The sequence below is a fragment of the Peromyscus maniculatus genome, chromosome 2, assembly GCF_049852395.1.
Source record: "Peromyscus maniculatus bairdii isolate BWxNUB_F1_BW_parent chromosome 2, HU_Pman_BW_mat_3.1, whole genome shotgun sequence".
NCBI classification, from domain to species: domain Eukaryota; kingdom Metazoa; phylum Chordata; class Mammalia; order Rodentia; family Cricetidae; genus Peromyscus; species Peromyscus maniculatus.
In genome coordinates this window covers 88,096,893-88,119,110 of record NC_134853.1, presented here as the reverse complement: position 1 = coordinate 88,119,110, position 22,218 = coordinate 88,096,893, and the positions used below count along the sequence as shown (strand labels likewise).

Sequence of the window (22,218 nt, the reverse complement as noted above, 5' to 3'; positions counted from 1 at the left end):
AGGATGATACCTAAGGTCAGAGAAAAGTAAGAACTGAAACAAGAGATTCTACCTCTGATGTGAGCCAGAACCAATAAAGGCCAAAAGGAAAAAAAAAGTAGAATGGGAGATTTTGTAAAAGACCACTTTGGAAAACACAATCTTCCCCTATCTAACACTGGGATGTTTTAGGAGACAGTGCTTTATTTTAGTTAAACAATGGGTTTAAATTGGATTAAAGAGTTTATGTAGGGTATGGGGCCAAAATTTGACAATAAATTGGGATGTTTATTCTTGAAAGATGGTACATCCCTTTCTGGGATGCTCATGTTATAGTAGATAGAGGTCAAATGACAACTTTGCCTAAGTTGATGCAAAAATAAGAAAACTTTTTCCCAAAATGTATGTCAGTTCTACTATTTTTTATTGCCAAGAATTGAAATATATTGGAGAAAAATTATAAATTGGAGGAAAATTATAAAATGCATATCAGTAAAAATGAGAAAAGAAATGTAAATACCTCAAAATTTTTCATTGAAACGAACCAACCACCAGTAGCACTTCAATATATTTCCTCAAATATCAATGTATGCATATTCATACTTAGAGAATATAGTTCAAAAATAGAATTGCCTTGTACTTTTGTAGGCTTTATACTTTAGTTTATAACCTTATAAACATCTAATAATGAATTTTTACTTCATCTGATTGATCTATTGATTTATTAATTGATTGCTTTAGAGAAGATTTTACTATTCAGCAAGACTGATCTTACACTTTTTTGACCCTCTTACTCAATTCCCAAAAGCCTTCTGATAAAAAGGAGTGCATCACTAGCTTTTTATTTATGATTTAAAATATACCCATTTTTAGGGCTGGGCATTGGGTTTAGTAACAGATAATTTACCTAACATGCTTGAGGCCCTGGGTTATGTTTCTATTATCATAAGATATATAACTATATATTTGTTTTTACTCTATATATAGTAGAATTAATATCAATTATCAGCAAGTATGTAAAATTCCTTTTTTTATTTTTCTCTGTACACTTTTGTGCTCAACAATGTATCATGGAGAATTGTGCCTGTCAGTAAATATATATTTATGTCACAGCATTTTAATGATCTCATGAAACTCTACTTTAGAGATAAGTAATATTTTAATGTCTTTTATAAATGTATGTACTTCCATTTTTGTGAAATTATAAATATCATGTTTAACTGTACTTTTATTGTGAATATATTTCACTATAAAGGCCAATTTCAAAATTCAGCATGAACCCCAGAGATGCTGCACAATCTCCTAGGAATTCAGATAAACCAGATTCTAAATCCAGATCTCATTGCTTACCTTTGTGATTCCCTAACTATGGCAAGGAAACACAGATACTCTTGCTTGTCAACATTTGAGAACTAAGCACATATTTCATCATCTCTGCACAGTGTGCCAGTCACTACACATGGCAAGCAGATAGTTGTTATTGTCAAAATGACTCTAAGAATAAGCTAGATGTGTGGTTAATTCAAAAAAGCACTTGCCTTGCAAGCAAAAGAGCCCAAATTTGATCTCCAAAACCTATATAAAAAATGCTACATGTGATGACACACGCTAAGGCTTACTGGCTTGCCAATCAATTGGTGATCTCCAGACCAGTGAGAAATCTCATCTCAAAGTAGACAGGTAAAATTCCTGCAGACAATAACCAAGATTGCCCTTCCTCTTCCCCATGCACACATAAGTGTACACTATTTTGGTTAGTTTTTATTGTCAACTTGACACAACCTATAGTCACTTGGAAAGAAGACATCTCAATTAAAGAAATCCCAAAATGAGATTGCTCATATGGTAAGAGATAGCCTTGACTGAGAAATGACATGGGAGGGTCCAGCCCACTGTGATGGTTGTCATCATCGTAGGTAGGTGGGCTTTGTCTGTATAAGAAAGCTAGCTGAGCAGAAACCAGTGATTGAGCCAGTAAATAGCATTCTCCATGTTTCTGCTCTAGCTTCCTGCCTTGAGTTTCTGCCCTGACTTCTCTCAAAAATAGACTACAATCTAAAAGAATCAGATGAAATAAATCTTCTCTTTCCATAAGTTGCTTTTGGTCAGAGTGTTTTCTAACAACAACAACAAAAACTAGAACATGATCACACACACACACACACACACACACACACACACACACACACACACAATGCATAAAAATATCTCTAAGAGGTGAATGCATATGAATATCTGTGATTTAGTTACATACTGGGAGCAGTTGCTACTTGTGTGGTTCAAGGGATGTGGAAAGTTATATTGGTTTCTGTCCTCCACCCATGGCTGGCACCATTTATATTCCCTGGATGGTTAGGGGTCAGATGGGTTTTTGCATTCCTTAGACACATACTTCTCTATCTGGTGCAGTTTGGGACAATCTGAAAATGCAATATTGCTGTCACCAGCTTGAGGAAGACACGGAGCCTGAATAATTTAACATGTCACCACCATCCATCATGATAGCAAGAACAGGAGATGGAGTGTGGAGAGGCTAGAGGCAGGCCTACCAGAAGCTAACAGAACAAGTCTGAAGACATGGCAGCCCAAGCAGAGAAGGTGGATTTGCAAAGAAAAGCAACATACTACCTCTCATATACCCAGCAAAGACTGTGCGTTCCCTTGCCATAGCTTTCTTCATAACATGTTAGACTTATTTTGATGTACTACTTTGCCCCAGAACAAAATTGAGATCAGGTCCTCTGTTTGCAACCAGCTATCTATATATCATAATAAGCTTCTAAATAATCTGAATATCTCCATTTATTTAATTGCAAAATTCACACAAGACTTTATACACAGAGTTTCTTGCTAAACCCAAGAATGTTATGCCCACAATATCTCAAATGCTTCCCCAGAAAGTGACTTGAAAAATTCAGGGGTGCTTGTCTGTCTTGTTTGCAGCATTAGAAGGCTGTTTGGTAGTGTGATCACTTAGTAAACAGCTTTTAGATTAATTAGTAAATGAATGAGTTATGTTGCTACAATATTTGAAGTGAAATCAAGGTCCAGGAGAGCGAAATGGTTACCCTCTTCATTCTGAGTACTAGACTGGTATCCGGGAAGTCTGAGAGTTTGGCTAAGAACTGGGATCAAGGAAGCTGTGTATTACCTCCTCTCTTTGTCCCAGATGTTTCTCATTTCCTTCCCTACAGTCCTTATGCTGCATGTCTCTAGTGATGTTAGGAAGCAAACAAGGGCCTTCTTTTATTTTTTCACATTCTTTTAAACTAAAATTTGCATAATATAAAATGAACTATTAATCATTTTAATGTGCACAATTCAGTGACATTTCACACATCTGCAGGGTTGTGTAACTATCATCTCTATCTAGTTCTAAGCACATTCATCACTAACAGAAACCAGTACTCATTAGTAGTCATTCCCTCTTCTTAGATCCCTCCTCCCAACACTGGCAACCCCTGGTCTATCTATTTCCTATCTCTTTGGATGACTCTTCTCTGGGTGCTTTATGTAGCATACATCTTACTATTTATGACCTTTTATATCCCAGCTTCTTTCACTTCACAAAATGTTTGTGAGGTCTATCTGCATAGTTCCACATGTCAGCATTTATCATATGTCAATAATATTCCATAAGCTATATTTTGTTCATCCATTGACCAGTTGGCAGACATTTATTGTTACTACCTTTGAGCTTTATAGAGAGTACAGTTAAACGAATGCCCCAACTATTTGTTTAAATGTTTCTGTGCTTAGTGCCATATGCCTTAGGGTGGAATTCTTGAATTATGTAGTAGATGTGTTTAACAGTTTAAGAAACTTTCAAAATACTTTCCCATAACAGCTGTACCATTTTCATTCCCATTGCCCTGAAATGCAGTTTATGGTTTTCAGTTTCTTCACTAACACTGGTTTTATTGCATTATTTTCTGAAGACCAAACTAGCATTCTAACCTGATGTCAATGGTTTTGATTTACATTTCCTCAATAACTAATAAAATTGAGCAAATTTTTCCTGAGAACAGGAGTGTTGAATCGAACCAAATCCAAGTTCAAAGCTGAGTTCTGCTCTCTATAATCTTTTGTGCAGATCTGAATGGTGATTTGTCTGTCACTAAAATTGGAAATTACCCTTGCCTGTCAGACTTCCTTGAGGTGCAGATGCATTTTCACATGTAAAGTGTCTGGCACAGCACTAGTTGTCCTGTGGTAACTGCTTAGGCTAACATCTTGGTGGCTCCATCACAGACCACTCAGAACAGAGAAGTGGGAGCTTAAAGAGTAAGGTCAGAAGCCACTAGTTTTGGCAGACAGATTGCCTCTTCTGTTCTTTTTCCAGTCTCTAACTAAGTGGAAATCCTAGAGCAGTCCTGAGTAATTAATGGCTCCACCTTAGAGCACTAAATCACCAATTTTATATCAAAACAGCAGCAGTGGGAGCCCTTTACCACCCATATGAGTCACCCCCAAGTCAGTCTACAATTGGCATCTTACCTCTTCAGATTATATGGATACTCAGTGGCCATGGACCTTGGATAGCTGCCACCTTTCTGGAATGTCACAGTGGAAGAGCGGCTACCTGGCATCAGCTTTTCCTTTCCTTCTAATACAGCTAAGTAAATATTAAGAAAGTGAGGTGCCCCCATTCTCAAGCTTTTGGTCTCAGTGCTAATTGTTCACATGTAATGTAATACTTTGCCCGAGATGACCATGTGAGCTGGCAGTCAAACATGAATTCAGAGGAGTTAAGAACCTTGCCCAAGTTCACACAGCATATGAGTGAGACATAGTCTTATAACTCATATCTGATGCCAATAACTTAATTTCCTTCTACAGATATATACGACCTCTCAAGGCTCATGAATTAAACCAATGTGAAACCAGCTAGAACCAAGAGCATTGAGAGCAAGGGCTGTGGTTAATGTTGTGTAATGTACTCTCATCTTCATCTTCCTTTATGTAATTCACATACAAAAATTACAACTTATGGGGCCTGTGGCTTATTCATCTTCCTCCTGTGTCCAGTTCCTGGCCCAAATTATTCTCTGCCATAGTATTTGCTGTACAAGTGCCTCAAGAATTGTGTTTTCCAGTGTGGTGGGTACATGAAATATGGGTTCTTTATTTGGAAACATGCTGCAATCATGACATGCAGACTCAGTTTTAAAGACTTAATATAAACAAATAAATAAAAAAATTGGTGTTAAGTTTCATTTGATTACATGTGGACATAATATTTTCATGTTTGTTAAAATAGACCATGAAAAATTAAGTCAATCCAATTATTTTTAACATTTTAGATTGTGTTTACTTTTATTTTACACATATTCATGTTTGCTGAATGGTCTGTGCACCATGAGTGTGCAGTTCCCACAGAGACCAGAAGAGGGCATTTGATCCCCTAGGAAGGGAGTCACAGATGGTTTTGAGCCACATTGTGGGTGCTGGGAATTGAACCACATTCTTCTGGAAGAACAGCCAATGCTCACAACCACTGAACCATCTCTCCAGCCCTTATTTTTACATTTTAAATGTGCTTATTAAAATGCATATATATATATATTAATATATATATATATATATATATGGTTTACATTATACTTCTACCAGACAGACTGAAAGGCAAGCAACCATGCCAAACCCCAATTTCCACTCTGAAACTAAGTCCCTTAATACTTATAGAAAGAGAAAAGTCAGAGGTTTGAGGATGAATAGCAACTATCCTTCTTGGAAGTTCACAAGGCATGGTTTCTGTGTTCTGAGGCATATGGAAGGATGGATAAGTGCAAATATCTTCCTAATGACTCGTTAGGGGAGTTATTATTGCAAACCCCAGAGAAGAAGCTGGGAGATGTGGAAAACATCTTCTCATGATAGGATGAAGGAAAAGATCTGCTAATCCACAGTGTTTAGCTTGTGGATTCCTTGCTCACACACAGAATTCCACAAAATTAGCATGCACGTACACACATGCACACACATACACACTCACAAGCACACACCTTCTCCGTGGTATTCTAGCTATCAACCTGACTTTGGAGGGAGACAGATTCAACTACTACCCCAATTACCTACTTACTACCTTGCTTCACACTATTTAGATAAAAGGGGTTTCTGATGCTGTCATTAGAATGGATGTGGACATTAAATGAGGTATTTGTTTATATCTTATTGCATACCAGCACAGAACCTAAAGGAATAGACTTTAGAACCACTTTTGAGACTGGAATGGTGGTTCTATTACTTATTAACTGTATGACCCTATACATATCACATCACTTAATAGTCCTGTGCCTTCGTGTTCTCATCCATGTCAATGAGAATTAAAATATTGTCTTGCCTCTTATGGCTCTCCTGGGGATAACATGATCATGTGTTAAAGGCTTTGCCCAAAGTCCTGTAGAGAAATAGCACTGTGGTGGTGTAATTTTCCTTATTATCATAGAATTGTCTAGTAAATTTTCTGTCATCCTCATTAGCCTATCCCAGTATGGAGGGAATTCTGTCTGAATTGTGTATACCATATAAATTCACTACAGTGAGAGCAGAGCAGATCATTTGTTTGCCAAAGGAAGAAATGTAAAATCAGTTAGGAAGGGAGGTAGAGTCACAGGTAGGAAGTGCAAAAAATTAGAGTTCCACTGGGGAGGTTAAAAGTTAGGGCATGGTTCTAAGGGACAGGAGAGGGCCTGATATAGTCCTATAGCCCTGTGATACTCCCTTTTACTCTGCTGCCCATAATATGCCAGATAGTAGGAAGATGCTCCCCCTGGTCCTTGGAGTTGCTTTGTCAAATATCTTAATTTCTCTCTGGCTGAGAAATAAGTAGATGAAGAAAAGCCCTCCTTCTCTCCCACATACTTCTTCCTTTTTTTTTTTTTTCATCTTTATGACAATAGAGTATTTTGATGGTAACTTTTAAAGTCCTACTGGTCTTGTTGCTATTCAGCTACTTCCAAAACTCCAAAGGGTCCCTAGCAGCTCCTACTCAAAGCCTTTCTGTCTCTGAAAGGTGGTAAGGAATACTCATCACACAAGACCTGGCACCTTGATACTAAACTGTTTTCAAAGGTTCCTTCTGGAGATGTTTCAATGAGGCTATCTTTGTTAGAGTTACTATTGCTTCAATAAAACTCCATGACCACAAAGACAGTTGGGGAGGAAAGGTTTTATTGGGCTTACACTTCCACACTGTAGCCCATCGCTGAAGGAAGCCAGGACAGGAACTCAAACAGGGCAGCAATCTGGAGGCAAGGGCTGATGCAGAAGCCACGGAGGAGTGTTGCTTACTGGCTTGCTCCTCATGGTTTGCTCAACCTGTTTTCTTACAGAACCTAGGACCAGGAATGGCACCACCCACAATGGGCTGGGTGCTCCCCTATCAATCACTAAGTAAGAAAATTCCCTACAGGCTTGACTACAGCTCGGTCTTATAGAGTCTTACGGAGGGAGTTATTTTCCTAATTGAGGTTCCCTCCTCTCAAATGCCATTAGCATGCATTATATTGATGTAAAACTATCCAGCACAGAGGCTAATTTGAATACTAGAGACCCCATATTCAGGACAAGAAGGCTAAGCCCTGAAGACTCACTCTCTTAATTTTTAGCTACATCCCTAATTTAGGCAAGTTGCTTTGCCCCAGCATGTTCTTATGTCTTTGCTTTATTATAGTCTTCCTTGGGATTAACTCTCAACTTGACATAGCCTAGAATTACCTGAAAGGATCTTCTCAATTTTGTAATTGTCTTCCTCATATTTGTTGTCTCTGGGTATGTGTGTACATGATTGTCTTTATTATTAACTGCTACTGGAGGGCTCAGCCCACTGTGTGTGGCACCATTCTCTAAGAAGATGGTCACAGACTGTATGAAGAAGCTACATGAGCCTGACCAAGACAGCAAGTGAGCCAGCAATTTATAATTCCTCCATGGTTTCTGCTTCAAATTTCTTTTTGGGTTCCTGGCCCAACTTTCCTCAGTGATAGATTGTAACATGTAAGATGAAATAAATCCTTTCCTTCTCTGAATTGTCAAATTGTTTGATCACAGACTCAGAAATCTAGTTAGAATAATTATCTAGATTTTTAATTAAATTACCCCTCTTTAATGAGTGTATTCCCCTGAGGATTTCATGCTGTGATGTATACAAATCTTACAGAAACATTGCTGGAATGAGTAAAAGTACAGCACCATGATGTGGGCAGTGTCTGCAAGTGTAATGTCAGTAGAGTGAATGCCATTGCAAATTCCTGCCCAAGGAAATTACAGAGAAAATCCTTTTGTGAATCGAATAACATTTTCCTGTAATCTATGCTTTTCTTTTCCTCAGATGGGACTTTTGAATGGGTAATAGGCTGCATGGTGTTTGATTCAAAAGATACAAAAGATTTATAAGGTAGAGTAGCCTCCCTCTTTCCTCATTCTGCAGTCACTTAATTTTCTAACCAGGAAAACTACTTTTACCAGATTCTTCAGTCTCCCTAAAGGTAGTCTATTATTTTTACAACTGATGTAACATTTCTTAAAATCCCTTCTTTCCCCTGTCCACATCCCTGTCCTCACCATGCTCTGGATCTCTGACCTCCTTGATTCCCCTCTAAGTATCAAATTTCTCAGTCTCTTAATCCACATCTTTCACTGTCTTATCTTTAAAAAATTCTTAAATATAGTACCAGGCATGATTCCTCATGCCTGCAATCCCAGCATTTGGGAGGCAGAGGAGGTGGATCAAACTTTAAGGCCAGAATGAGCTACATAGAAAGATGCCATCATAAAAACCTGACTCAACTCATTAACCCACTCACTCCTTAGCTCACTAACAAATAAAAAACAAATAAATAAGCAAATACAAAACTCAAAAACATAAAGATTAAGAATACTAATTCCTGTACTCCTCCATTCAGAGTAAAAGATTTTTCAGTATCTGGGTACTGTTCTTGCTGCTCCTTTTTCATTATTCTTTTCATAATCAATTATTTATGGCCTATTAATCATTGTCCTTCTCTCCTGCATGTTCCCCTGAATTCATCTCAGCAGCCTTTCTCACATTAATCCCCTCTTCCCATCCACTCTGTACATGTTCCCATTTCATCTTGTACCTGTTCTTTCTTTTGGGTCATAACAAAGCCTTCTAGCTGCTCACTCAGCCTGGCACACATTCCAATACCTGGGTACCCAGGGTATCCTTTCTGGTTCACACGTATAATTAATTCATTTTCTTGCTCTGGGACCTTCTGTGACAGTTAAAGAAAAGGTCCCACCCCACGATCCCCACCCACCTTGGTAGAACACTGAAGCCTCCCATAGTGTGGTATGAGCCCCTTATTTTTAGTCAGTCCTGAGTTTGATGTTGCCTGTATCTGCCCAGCTCCCTGTGCTCAGGGATGCTTCACAAGGCGGCTCTTGGAAACACCTTTTTCTAATGCCAAAGCCCCATCTATCCTTCAAACCATGACTTAAATCTTCAATCCTCCATAAAGCTTTCTTGGGTCCTCCAAGTTAAAATGAATTGCTCTTTCCCATATTCCTAGCATCTCGTTGTGTGGAAAACATAAGCCATGAATTAAGTTTAAGGCTCCTAAGGATCCCATTTGTCCCCCTGACTAGCTTATGATACCCTGCCTGGTAAGGGCTGAATGGCATTTATCTTTGTGTCCCTGTGTCAGACTTTGAGTCTGGAATATCCTAAGTCCTTGTTTGAAACATATGTAAAATTAAGCCGTCCAGAGATTTTTTCTAAGAGTTAAAATCGTCATACATAGAAATAGTAATTTTCCATTATTTGGTATACACTGTGGACCTCTTTTTTTAACCTGTCATATTTCTTTCCCATCTTCAAAGCAAATGCATGAGGTTAAGAGTTACTTCTCTTGTTTTAGAAATAGCTCAGAGCTCAGAAAGGTGAGATGTCACCTCAAGGTCATATACCTTGGAAGCTGCTGAACCATGATTAGAACCCAGATCTTCCTCACTGCCGATTAATCATGCCAACTCCTGGGTCACCAAGCATCAGCAGTGAGAAGCCTGAGGATAGTGCTATGGGTCTTCAGGATGACTGGGGGTTTAACAAGCTTCTGGAGTCCTCCAAAGCTTACTGATGGATGGTGCTTCTCTGCAGGGGGAATCAGCTTTGGGAGAACCAAGGGGACATCAGGCTCAGAAGCAGATGACGAAACACAGCTGACATTCTACACAGAGCAGTACCGCAGTCGTCGCCGCAGCAAAGGTAATCGAGTCCTTGGGAAGGTTCCAGAACTGCCATGTGTATTTACAAAGTTCAGGGAACAGATTTCATGATAAATTCGAAATGTAAATCTGTTTCAACACCTTTTGCACTGAACTCAGCGTCCCCAAGCCTGATCACACTATTGACCTTCAATCCTGCCTTTTCTTTTCCATTTCTTATTTATTCCCTGTCCTACAACATTCCCCAAAATAATTAGAGACAATTTCCCCTAAATGTATGCATATTGAAATTTAAATATATAAAAAACAATAATCACGTTGAAAGGAAATTGGTGCTAAAAATAAATCATTTATGTTAGGATGTGTGGAGGTTAATCCATACTATGGATAGCGGAGCAGTTCTTAGCATGAACTATCAATTTACTTTTGCAATTCTTAGCAGCAAAAGTGTAAAGGGAGTATTTTCAAGTGTTAATAAATAGTTTCTATGGGATAGATTTTAACATTTGTCCATGATACTTTGTTTCCCTAGATGTGAAATTTCTGTGGTTGGCCCCTGTCAACAAGGCATTGTGTGACCTACTAAAGAATGTCTTCAACATTTATTCATCACAATGACAATCGATATAAGGGATATGAAAATGCTGGAACAGAATCATTACAGGCCTGCACCTGCAGCTGAAGTCCACAATTCTCTGATGATTCAGTGGTGTATATAAGAAAACAGCATATTTCAGGAGACATATATAAAAGCAATTCCTCATCTCTGAGTATTACCCAAGGCTAGAAAATTAGCAAATGTAAAGTAGTTTTTGGAGAAGAGATCCTGCAGTGTAATCATGTATTAAACACCAAGGATTGGCACAGATTGACAGGCTTTGATCACTTAATGAAAGGAGAGTCCTATATTACAGGTGAAGGCATGCCCGTCACCTTGTATTGACTGTCATTATGAGAACTGTGGTTAATCACAAATATTGGTGGGTTATAGATATGTCAGAATTTCTTCCATCCACCATGTTTGTACAGAAGGAAGCTGAAGAGTTGCCTGGGGTGGGAACATGTGTTCACCATAGACATTTCATTGTAATGTGATGAATCACATAGCTTTGGGCACATTTTGCCCTTAGGCAAGATATTTACATTCCTTCATCTGTAGAATGGGCCTTGTAATGGCTGCAACTGCCATTTGGATATGGCTATTGATTTTTAGCACATTATATAAAAGTCATCACAGTGCAAGGGGAAAATCGAGGTAGACATTATTAATGTGACTTCAATTCTCATTTCTTCGATCTTGATCCTAGTCTCCCTACCTTTGGTACCAGCCATGAAAAAGGACTCCATATGGGAAGTGCTTCCATTGACACTTCCCCTGGGATAAATTTTCAGCCTCTACAACCCTTAAAATAATAGATCCTGATTCTCAGTCCATCCCACACTGTAGCTTTCTGGGATCTATTGCACTGCAGATTTAGAAGTTGGTGATCAATGATTCTAAACTTGTCTTCTCCCTCCTCCAATCCCACAGACAAAATTAGAACCAGGGAATGGTGGGTCTCCTCAGAAGGACAGGGCTATTTACAGCTAATTGGAAAAACATCCATCACTGAGCATGCACCCTATAAATTGGAGTTAAACTTAAAAAAGAAAAGCAAAGGCAAGCAACAGGACTTGAGATGAATTATTTGGCTCAATGCCCCTCAGACACTCTAGAAGACCTGACTGTGTTCTTAGGATAGTGAGGGTAACAGGGCTGTGGCATCCTCTCCCTCCTTCCCCAGCCCTGCTTGCTAATCCAGTGCCAAAGCTACTGGCTTCATCTCTCCTACTTATGTCCCATTAATATTAATCTTCTTCCTCCACTTCTAGGTCCTGGAACACATTTCTCTTCCTTTGCAAGATCCCATGTTTACTCGATTATCTTCACATTTCTTTTATCTCTTTCTTTTTTTCTCTTATCCCCGTCTCTTCCATCTTTTATTTTATTCTCTTCTCATCATCTCTTCTTTCCCCCTCTTCTTCCTTTACTACTCATTATTCAGGCATTTCCTAGTGAGCCTTTCCTTCTCTTCTCCCCTCCTTGCATACATACCACAAACAATTCTACAAACAGCAACCACATGGGGACAAAACCAAGTGAAAGTTTCAAAATCCTTGTCCATGTGGAGGTTGTACTATATAATAACATGAAGCTATTCGCTGATGAAAATCAGCAAGGAAAAAAGACATAGTGAAAAACAGAATCAAATGAAGCAAGAAATTCATATTAGACCCCAGAGCATACTTCCCTCCCTTTGTGCTGGATCACCAGCAGGTGACACTGGTCTTGATATTGCATTTGATAATGCACTTGACCTTGTTGAGCCTGTCAGTCTTCCTGCTATTCCTGAGGCTGCTACTACTGATCTTTTATTGAAGACATAATGTTGGCCAGGGCATGGCAAAGCCTCCGTTCCAACCCAGTGAGCTTAACATCCAATATCCAATTCTTCAGATGCCACAGTTAGGCATGCAAGGGCTGTGGCCCCTCTTTGCTCTTCATATACTAAGTAAAGGAGGTGATGAGTCTTCAGCACTCAACACATTATAGTGAAAAATACATGATGTAAAAGTGAGTCATGAAAGTTCCGAGAGTCCTCAGGGCTGCCAGAACAACGGAATACAGTATTAAGAATATGGATTCTGATACTAGACTACCTGAGTTCAAATTCTATCCCTGACACTTGTTAGTATCATATTAAACTTGTGACTTGGACATCACTGTGCATTAATTCCCTGAACTACAAAATGAGGTTATAAGACTAATATTCTAGAAGAGAGTACTAAAGATTAGAATTGATTAATAATCTGTAAAGAATTTAGGCAGATACAAGGGTGGATTAAAGACATTGAAACAGAGCTAAGCTACTGAGGAAGGACCTCTGGATTGAGTGTGTCTAGGGAGAGGGGAATCTCATTTCTCTTCTAGGTCAAGTCACTATTTGACATTAGTTAAGATCCAGTTCCCCAGGCTTCGATTCTCTGAAAAATGGAACCGTAGTAGGGAGAGCAGGTTCTGGGCAAATCCAGTGTTGGAGCTCCCTTCTCTCTGTTCTATGCATTGGTGCAAATCCCTTTTCACTAAATGTGCCTGCTTTAGGCTCTGTCACTTTGAATCTTTGGTCCAAGGCCTTCCTATTCACTGTTTCTCAAGGGTGTGTGCCACAGACACAGGGATGGCTTCAGCCCTCTAGGTGGACGATGCTTCTCACTATCCTCTTCCCCACCATCCCCTCACTCCATCCATCTCTGTGGCTGTGATCCAAGCTCCTGCTCAGCAAATGCAGTGAGTCAGAAGTTCCCTGTGGTCTTCCCAGCATGTGTGAGCCAGTCAGGCTTGGAAGCAAAAGCTGCAGTATAAGGAAGTCAAGGAGAAACAGATAAAAATACCAGGAAAGGCAAATCCCTATGCTGTAGGAAACAGCTCTCTCATAGCATTTGGGATTCCATACTAACTCACTGTGCCCTCTTCATATTCATCTAAAAATAAGACATGTGCTCTTTTCCCGAATCAAGAAGCACGTGGCATTTGACTACTGCCATATTTGAAGTGCCCAGAAAAAAAAAATACGAGATTTCTGGGGCTATTTGAGGACAACAGGACCAGTGGGTTTCAATGGTTGCCACTGCTTTCCTGTGTGACCTTGAACAAGTTGTTTCCCATATTTGAGCCTCGTTTCCTCAGGCACTAAGAGGAGGTTTACAAGGACTATTTAAGCACTCAGTCTACACTGGTTTACACTGGCTAAGTTCTTCCAAGGGGCCTAGCACTGGGCTGCTGTGCTATTGACAAAGATGATGGAAGATGAAAAAGCAAAGTGTAGCCAGTCTGAACATTTTTGTTATCCTAACTTTGAATGAAGAATGAGATTGAGAAAGGGTAGGGGCTTCCATTTTTAATGTTCAGGCTGAAAATTCACCTAGACCTCAGACATGTCTTCATCTCTTCTCATCTGCTGACTATGAGCCCACACCATCAACATTCTCATCTCTGAAATGAGAGAATAATCTGACAATTATCTTGATAAGGTTAATGAGATAATGGTGATGTCTTTTATATTCTCCATTCTCTTCTCTTCTGTTGTGGTCTGGGATACATGCCTCCTCTCATCCTGTGGTCTTGACCCCCACAGTGGTCACATATCAGATATCCTGCATATCAGATATTTACATTATGATTCATAACAGTAGCACAATTATAGTTGTGAAGTAGCAGTGAAAGAATTTTATGGTGGTTGGGGGTTACCACAACATGAGGAACTGTATTAAAGGGCCACAGCATTAGGAAGGTTGTGAACCACTGGTTTAGAATCTGCCAAAAGCTTCCCCAAGAAGGTCTTTCTCCACACAGTGCAACCCATCCCCTATCCTGTATCCAGAGTAATCATTCTAAAAATGTAAATGAGAAGTATGTTGCTTATTTAGAAGATGCCAAAGCTTTCCAGTTGCATTTAGGACTTTACACAATAGGTTACTAACCCATCTCCAAACCAAAGCAGTGGTTTTGGTGTTGTTTCCACAGAGTTCCAAAGGCTTCTTGCTCTATTGTTCTAGGAAATCTCTTCCTAACATTCCTGCCTCTGGCTTGCAAAGCTTTCATGTGCATACACAGACACACACAGACACAGACACACACACACAGACACACACACACACAGACACAGACACACACACAGACACACAGACACAGACACACACACACACACACACACACACACACACACACACACACGCTCCCCTGGAATGCTCTCTTCTGCTCTGACTGGTCTCACTCTCTCTGATATCTGCACTTAAATGACATCTTCTACATAGCTCTTCCATACCACAGAGAATTTCCCTGTGTTACTCTTTAGCAGATCCTGTCATCTTCCCACTTTATAGACTCCATACCACAGTATTTGGACATTTATTTAGGTGTTTCGAGGTAAGTTTATGTTCTCCATAGAACTGGAGATTTCAGGATGATAAGAAGACCATGTCCAATTGCCTCCCCCAGAACCAAATGCAGGCATGGGCCACAGTGGATACCGATGGCAATTTTGAATAAATGAGTCATGAGAAAAAAATGAATGAAAGAAATGACACTGTGATAGGAATGATTATGAAGGCACAGGGTGGCTGCTACTTTCTTGTATGCCTCTCTTAATTATACTCCATTCCTATTTCTGACAAGTGGGCATCCTCTTCCCTTTCCTTCTCCTTCCTGTTCCTGGTGAGTGAAAATGAGGCCCTGGCCCTTTATATTTGTCTACTTCAGTTCACCAGAGAAAGCCATGCCTAAGGTTGGTGGGAGCACCAAATATTGATGGGGAAAGATGGACTCTTTAAACTTGTGTTCTTTGCACAAGGTTAGAATATGAGCCATTCTTGGTGAATGTACTGAGACCTGAGACCTTGCATTAGAACATTATACACCTGAGGCTGATGTCTAAGGGAGGAACAAGGAATGAGAGAAGAGGGAATATTTACAACACATCTGACAGGTACACAGCTCTCTCTCTGTTACCATTTCTCATGAGAGACATAGAATTGGGGTTCAATTCTGCCAGACCTGACTATAAGCTTGGATATCAAGTCATCTCTCTGGTCTGGGTGAGACTAACTTCTGGACACTTCCCTTTGTATAAAATCAAGCTATTAAGATGTCCTTCACACATCAAGCAAGTCCATGAAGAGAAAGCTTCCAAAGGTGCTTAATGATGTATTTTTCTTTCTGTGTTTTCACCTTCACTTAAATCATCATTCTCCAGTCCAAACTAAATCAACAACTGCAACAATGACATCTCATTTTTACCAATTGCATCTATGGAAAAAAGAGATTTGTGGGATGCAATCCAAGCTATTTGTAACAATGTTGTGGAAGGACGAAATATTGTCCCAGTAGACTTCATTACAAGGTAGGAAAGTGTAGCTATTACATGGTGGATGAAGAAATGCCAAGAGTGACAAAGAGTTGTGTGTGTGTGTGTGTGTGTGTGTGTGTGTTAGCATTTCCTAAATATATGATCAGCAATACTTTTTTTTTGTAAATGGCCAGTTAGTAAGCATGTTCAGCACTACAGGATCTACATTCTGTTAGAACTACTCTACTTCACCGTCATTCTATAAAGAGACTCATGGACAGCATATAAATGAACATATATAAATAAATGTGTTCCAGTAAAGCTTTATTTTCCATAGTATACTGATCCAAATTTATCCATAGGCCATAGTTAGTTGACTTCTGCCCTAAACCTACATCTAACAAGTAGCCTGACCTGTACGTCTGGTCCAGAAAGAAGATTGGAAATTTCTCAGTGCTTGGTGAAATGAATCGACCTCATATTATATGACTGTGCTGTCTAAAGAGTCTGTTTGACAAGCAAATGATGCCATGCTTGGTCAAATAAATATCCATCTGAGATAACAGTTGTTTGAGGCTTGCCATTGTCATGGTAGTCCACAGAATTAGCTAATGACGGAGTTGAAATGATAGGCTGACACTGGACAGGATTTTACCTTATTAGCAGGAAATGCTTCTGCATGCAGCAAAAAAGGCTGGACTTGGAGTCAGATGTGCACCGAAGTCTGTACCTCACCAGTACCAGTTTAGTGACTTGTAGGAAGCCTGTATCCTTGCAAGGACTCCATTTTCCTGTTAATCATTCAGGAATATTGATACCATGCCATCAAGTCTGAATCTCATGCTCAATCTAGTAACATTGGTTACTCACAAATGCAGGTGAAACATGGAGCTGGACCATGTGGGAAATGGAGCCTGAACCCCATCATCAGATTTGGTATAATCTCCGGGGAACTGAGTTGCAGCTCACACAGGAAGTGATGCTGATCAGAATAAGCTAGCATATAATTGAAAGTCCAAATGAAAAGTGCAGATGGTGAGTCCAGCTCCAGGCACAGTGCTGATTAGGAGACACAGTGCTGATCAGGAAACACAATGTCTGAATTGTTTCAGATATGCAAGTACCCAAAATGGGACTCCCAGTTCACCTCTCTGCTGTGGCTGAGTGGCCTTGAGTAGATCCCTCTCCTTCCGTGGACCATGCTCATATGCTAATTGTTCAGTTACTTCTAGGGATCTGGTCTTTCTGATTCGCCATCTGATGCCCATTACTAAGTGTTGCTGATGAGTTTAGCAGAGAGAACCAGGGCACAAACGAGTCAGTTTGGCTTTATTTTTTTTCTTAATTTTAGTTGCCTATTTTAATTTGGTAACTTAAAGAAAAGCATTTATTTTTTTTAATTTTATGTATGAATATTTGCCTGCATGTATATACATATGTACACTACATGAGTGGCTGGTGCCTGCATAGGTCAGAAGAGGACATCAGATCCCTAAAACTGGAGTTAAAGGTGGTTGTGAACCACTACATGAATGCTAGGGACTGAACCCAGGTCCTCTGCAAGAACAACAAATGTTCCTAACTAATGAGCTGTATCCCCAGCCCCAGAATCTGGAGATTCTTAAACTGGGATTTTCTCTTGCTAAGAACTTTTGAATTGTAAGTAAAGCCTTATGTGATGATGAATGGCCTTATGTGATGATGAATGGATATATGAATTTTCCTTATGATCCTGTACAGCAAACACTTCAATGTACATGTCCATGAACACACACACACACACACACACACACACACACACACACACACACACACACGCACACAATTCATGAAAGTATTTCATTGTACACAAATAAGGACCAAAGTTTAGAGAAGAAAAGCGTTTCCCGGAGGTTAAAAATACCACCCTTAAATGACAAAAGCAAATGAGATGAAATGCTAATAGGTAGAGCTCAGCGATGACATATGGATGCTCTTAACTTTTCTAATCCTTGCAACAGTTCTGTAAGTTTGAAATTATTTCCAGACAAAACACTCATTTGCTTTTAGGATGTGCCTAGACTTCAGAATTAGCAGGTGCAGAATTCAATTTTTGCTCTGCCAGATTGGAGCTGCGTTGCCCTTTCCTTCTGTGACTGGAGCCATTCATGGTTAAAGGAGAGCAAGTCCAGTAGCTGTGTTTCTGCTCTCCCTTGGGCTATTGTGAGGCTTCAGTGTGCAAAGGGGGTTCTCAGTCAAGTGAGGCAGTTGTATGCCCAGTTCAGCAACAGGTAGCTCAGCATGCCATGTCAGTACTGGAGACTCATGCCACTCATGGTCACTTTCCAGTGCCCTGGCCCAGAAACGGAGCTTGTTTCTAGAAGAGGAAAAAGCAGACATTTTCAGTGTGATGATGAATTTGGTTGTCCTGGCCTCCTGGGAACATTGTAGCAGCGCTTTTACTTTCACTGTCCTCTGCCTTTTGTCTAAAGATAGCTTTTCCTACAAACACAGCCCGCTGCATGCTGGCAGCTGCACTCATAGGACCTGCTACTCAGGAAAAGTAAACACTGCAGACACATTGATCCGTACTTAATCAGCCTCAGAAGAATTTGTAGCCAGAATGACCTGAGAAGGATGGCAAGGCTTTATAGGGCAGGCATAATGTCAGTGTGGTGGGACCTCTGAGCCCGCATAGCAGATTCACACTGAGAAAAACATGACCTGGAGGCTCTAGACAGTCAGCTGGGGTTCCACAGGTGAAGGCAACAGCATCTTCATGGGGTGCCTGTATCTAACTCTCCTAGAGTGTGGAGGTAATTACAGGGAAGCACACACTGTCAGCACTAGGTGAAAGCTAGTGTTAGAGTGAGGCTCCCAGGAAGGAAGAAAGACAGGGAGGGGATAGCCAACTGAGATATGTTGGGTTTTCTGGAAGTCCTAAGCCTTGTCTGCTACTGGATATCATTTCATTTAGTTACTCAAGTCAGAGCCTCAGTTTCCCATCCATTAAACACCCAAATAGAATCTGATGCTCCCTAAGTCTTCAGGTGTGCTCTTCTGAGAGTTCATGACAGGAATGGGAAAGAAGGAAGGAAGAAAATGGAAAGGAACAGATGAAACCGTACTGGATTTATTGAGGTTTCCTTGTGTGGGTCTATTCCTTTTTAATAAATTGTCTCATGTATGTCACAGTAATGTCATTTTACAGGGGAGAAAATAAAATCGTAAGGAAGTTCATGTATGTGATATTACCATGAGGTAAGGGGAACATGATGGTGAACAAGCATGGCCAGTCCCCTCCATAGATGAATGAAATAAGTCAAGTAAAGTGCATAGTACACTGCCGGGGATATAGGTCAGTTAGCAGACTGCTTGCCTAGCATGCAGGAGGCCCTGCATTCTATTCTCAGCAGCATATAAACTGGCTATCGTAACACACACCTCTCTCTAATCTTGGGATTTAGGGGTTGGAGGTAGGAAAAGCAGAACTTCTCTTTTTAATTTAAAACTTATGTTCATTTTTTAGCATTTCATCTAAACGTACTATATTTACATCATTTGTACTCTTTCCTTTCCCCAAAAACTCCTGTGTTCATATACTCGCCTCAAATTTTTGACCTCTTCTTCAATTACCATCATTATACATACAAGTGTGTGTGTGTGTGTGTGTGTGTGTGTGTGTGTGTGTGTGTGTGTGTGTACGTGCACCCTACTGAGTCCATTTAATGATGTTTGTAGGTACATGTGTTTAGGGCTGACTACTAGGAACTGGATAAACTATTAAGTAGCTTGTGTCTGGAGAAAAATGGTTTTTCCTCTCCCAGCAGCTATTGATTGCGTATGTCTGGGACCTTTCGAAATTAAGCTTGTCCACACTGCCGTGTCAACTGGAATTGCAATTATGAGGGCCTGTTTCATCAGCTGCACTGTTGAGATTTCATGTTTGTAGCTTCCCTGCCCTATCCGGAGCACACTGTCTTTATTCCCCAGCTCTCACAACCTGTTTGCTCCCCTTCTGCCATGGCCCTGGAGCCTTAGATGTCAGACTTATGTTTGTAGACATATTAATAGAAATCAGGCACCCAGGGTCTTCAAGATCATCCTCAGCTAAATGTCATGCCAGTCTCAAATAAAACTGTCTCAAAATAAAATACCCATTGAAGTGCCTGGCCCAGGTCTATGCCCTCAGAAAAGGAGAAGAGGATCTGCATGTTTATGCTGCTGCAGGAAACTCACAAAACCTGACATTATTACTGATATCATTGAGAATTTCCTACTGCCATCTCGGTAACCCCTTTGATAGTGAGGTAACCCCAACAGGGGACAGGATCCAGGAATAAGCAGCATAAAATCCAGATCCAGCTAGCATTAAAAGGTAAGTTTCCTCTGAATGACGAACACAGCATAGTTGGACCAAATCCTCAGGGCACAGCCAACAGTGTGGGTCCTTGTCCCTGATCTGGTGGAAAAAGCATGTCAAGAGGAACTTCTGATGCTATGCCAGAGGCAGCTGAGCCCAGTCACTTGGAGACGAATGTGTGTGTTTACACCACAGAAAGTGTTAATTTTTCATTTCTGCACAACTTTTCCAATAAGATGAAATAAAAACCTGTGGAGCCCACCTCCTATAGGCTCATATATTTGAATATTTTTTTCTTGGTTGATGGAACTGTTTAGGAACGATTTGGAGGCATGACCTTGTTGATAGAGGTATGTCACTGAGTTTCAAAAGCTCAAACCATTCCCATTTGTCTTTATCTTCCTCATACCTGTGTACCAATATTTAAGCCCTCATCTAATGTTCCAGCACCATGGCTGGTTGCCTGTTGCCATGCTCCCCACCATGGTGGTCACAGACTAGCACTCCAAAACTCTAAACCCCCCAAATAAAGAATTTCTTCTCTAAGATGCTTTGATCATGGTATCTTATCACAGCAATAGAAAAGTATTGAAAACAAAACTTACTTATAAATACTTGCCGTCAGGTGTACCCTTGAAATAGGGAGCTTTCTTGCTAAGGGGTTTGCAGAAATTATGCTAGAGTTCATCAAGTGAATCTTTTTCCTTCCTATTTACTTTCAGAGAAAGCACTTCAGGATGGAGAGGGCTAAAAGCACAGCACTTTATCCCATATAACCATGTATTTTAGTAGCAGCCTTTGCCCAGAATGTCTTTTTTTACTTCTTATTACATACTATGGGTTTTTTTTTCCATTTTCTTCCCTCCCCACTTTCACATTTGCCTCAGTCATGCTGCTAGGCATGTATCAATTGAAGACGGCAGAAAGGATCTTTCAAATTACAACTCAATCAGCAGCACCTACCCCCAACCCCTGGTCAGTTGATAAACAGGCTATTAGGCAGAGTAGCACACAAGCTCTGGAGTCTTAGATGACAGACAGAGTGGTGCTTCCCAGACACAGACAGAGGGCCAGCTGAAGAAGCTGGATGGTTGGAACTTGGTTACCAAGTTGGACATATGCTGCTCACTACAGTTCTAGAACCTGCCCCTGGTTAGAGGCAAGTAACTGGGGAGGTGCTCTTGGTTGTGTAAGGGCCTTTCCACACAGTGTAGTCCCCTAACCTTAGTGAGCCTCAGGGCCAGTTAGAAAGTTTTAAAGAACTACCAGGTTCATGGATCTACCTCAGATCCATGGCAAGGGAACGCCTGAGTAAGAAGTCTCCGCATTGGTATAAAAGCCTTCCTAGATTCTAATTTCCGACCAAGGTTAAAAGCTACCACTTCATAGCTTTTGCAACACAGTCCACAGCGCTCCTTTGTTCTTATTCTGGCCTTTGGCCTCCTTGCCAATGATATCTTCTTCTTCCCAAGCCAAAAACTTGAGCAATTAAAAGAGGAGCAGTGAAGCAGCCATTTATTGAGTGTCACTATGGTTCAGAGCCACTGCATAGCCACTTAACTTCCTAGGTCATCAACAGTATGCCTTGTCTCCATATTTAGAGGAACAAAACTACACCCAGACAGAATAACCTCATGAAGGTCACAGAATCAATGATTGCAGGACCCAGGCTTGAACTGCATTCGCTTTTATTTAGCTAAAATAAAATAAAATAAGATAAGATACAATCATTGCCTATAGCACCTCAAATTGTTCCCCGTGAGAATGCTGTAGACTGCAGTTCCCTCCCTTCTACCATTGAGAGGTGATGTTTTCATGATGCAC

General features: G+C 40.3%; 1 protein-coding gene across 4 annotated transcripts in view; it reads left to right on the top strand.

Annotated features, from left to right (window-relative positions):
- Positions 1-22,218, top strand: part of Astn2 (astrotactin 2) — a 952,034-nt gene that overhangs the window by 299,988 nt on the left and 629,828 nt on the right. For 3 of the 4 annotated variants that reach the window (XM_076564363.1, XM_076564362.1, XM_076564361.1), the window contains one exon: positions 10,100-10,207. The exons of the other annotated variant lie outside the window; for it this stretch is intronic. In XM_076564363.1, the coding sequence (XP_076420478.1) occupies positions 10,100-10,207 (108 nt within the window). The remainder of the gene's footprint in view (positions 1-10,099; positions 10,208-22,218) is intronic. 4 annotated transcript variants of the gene reach the window in all.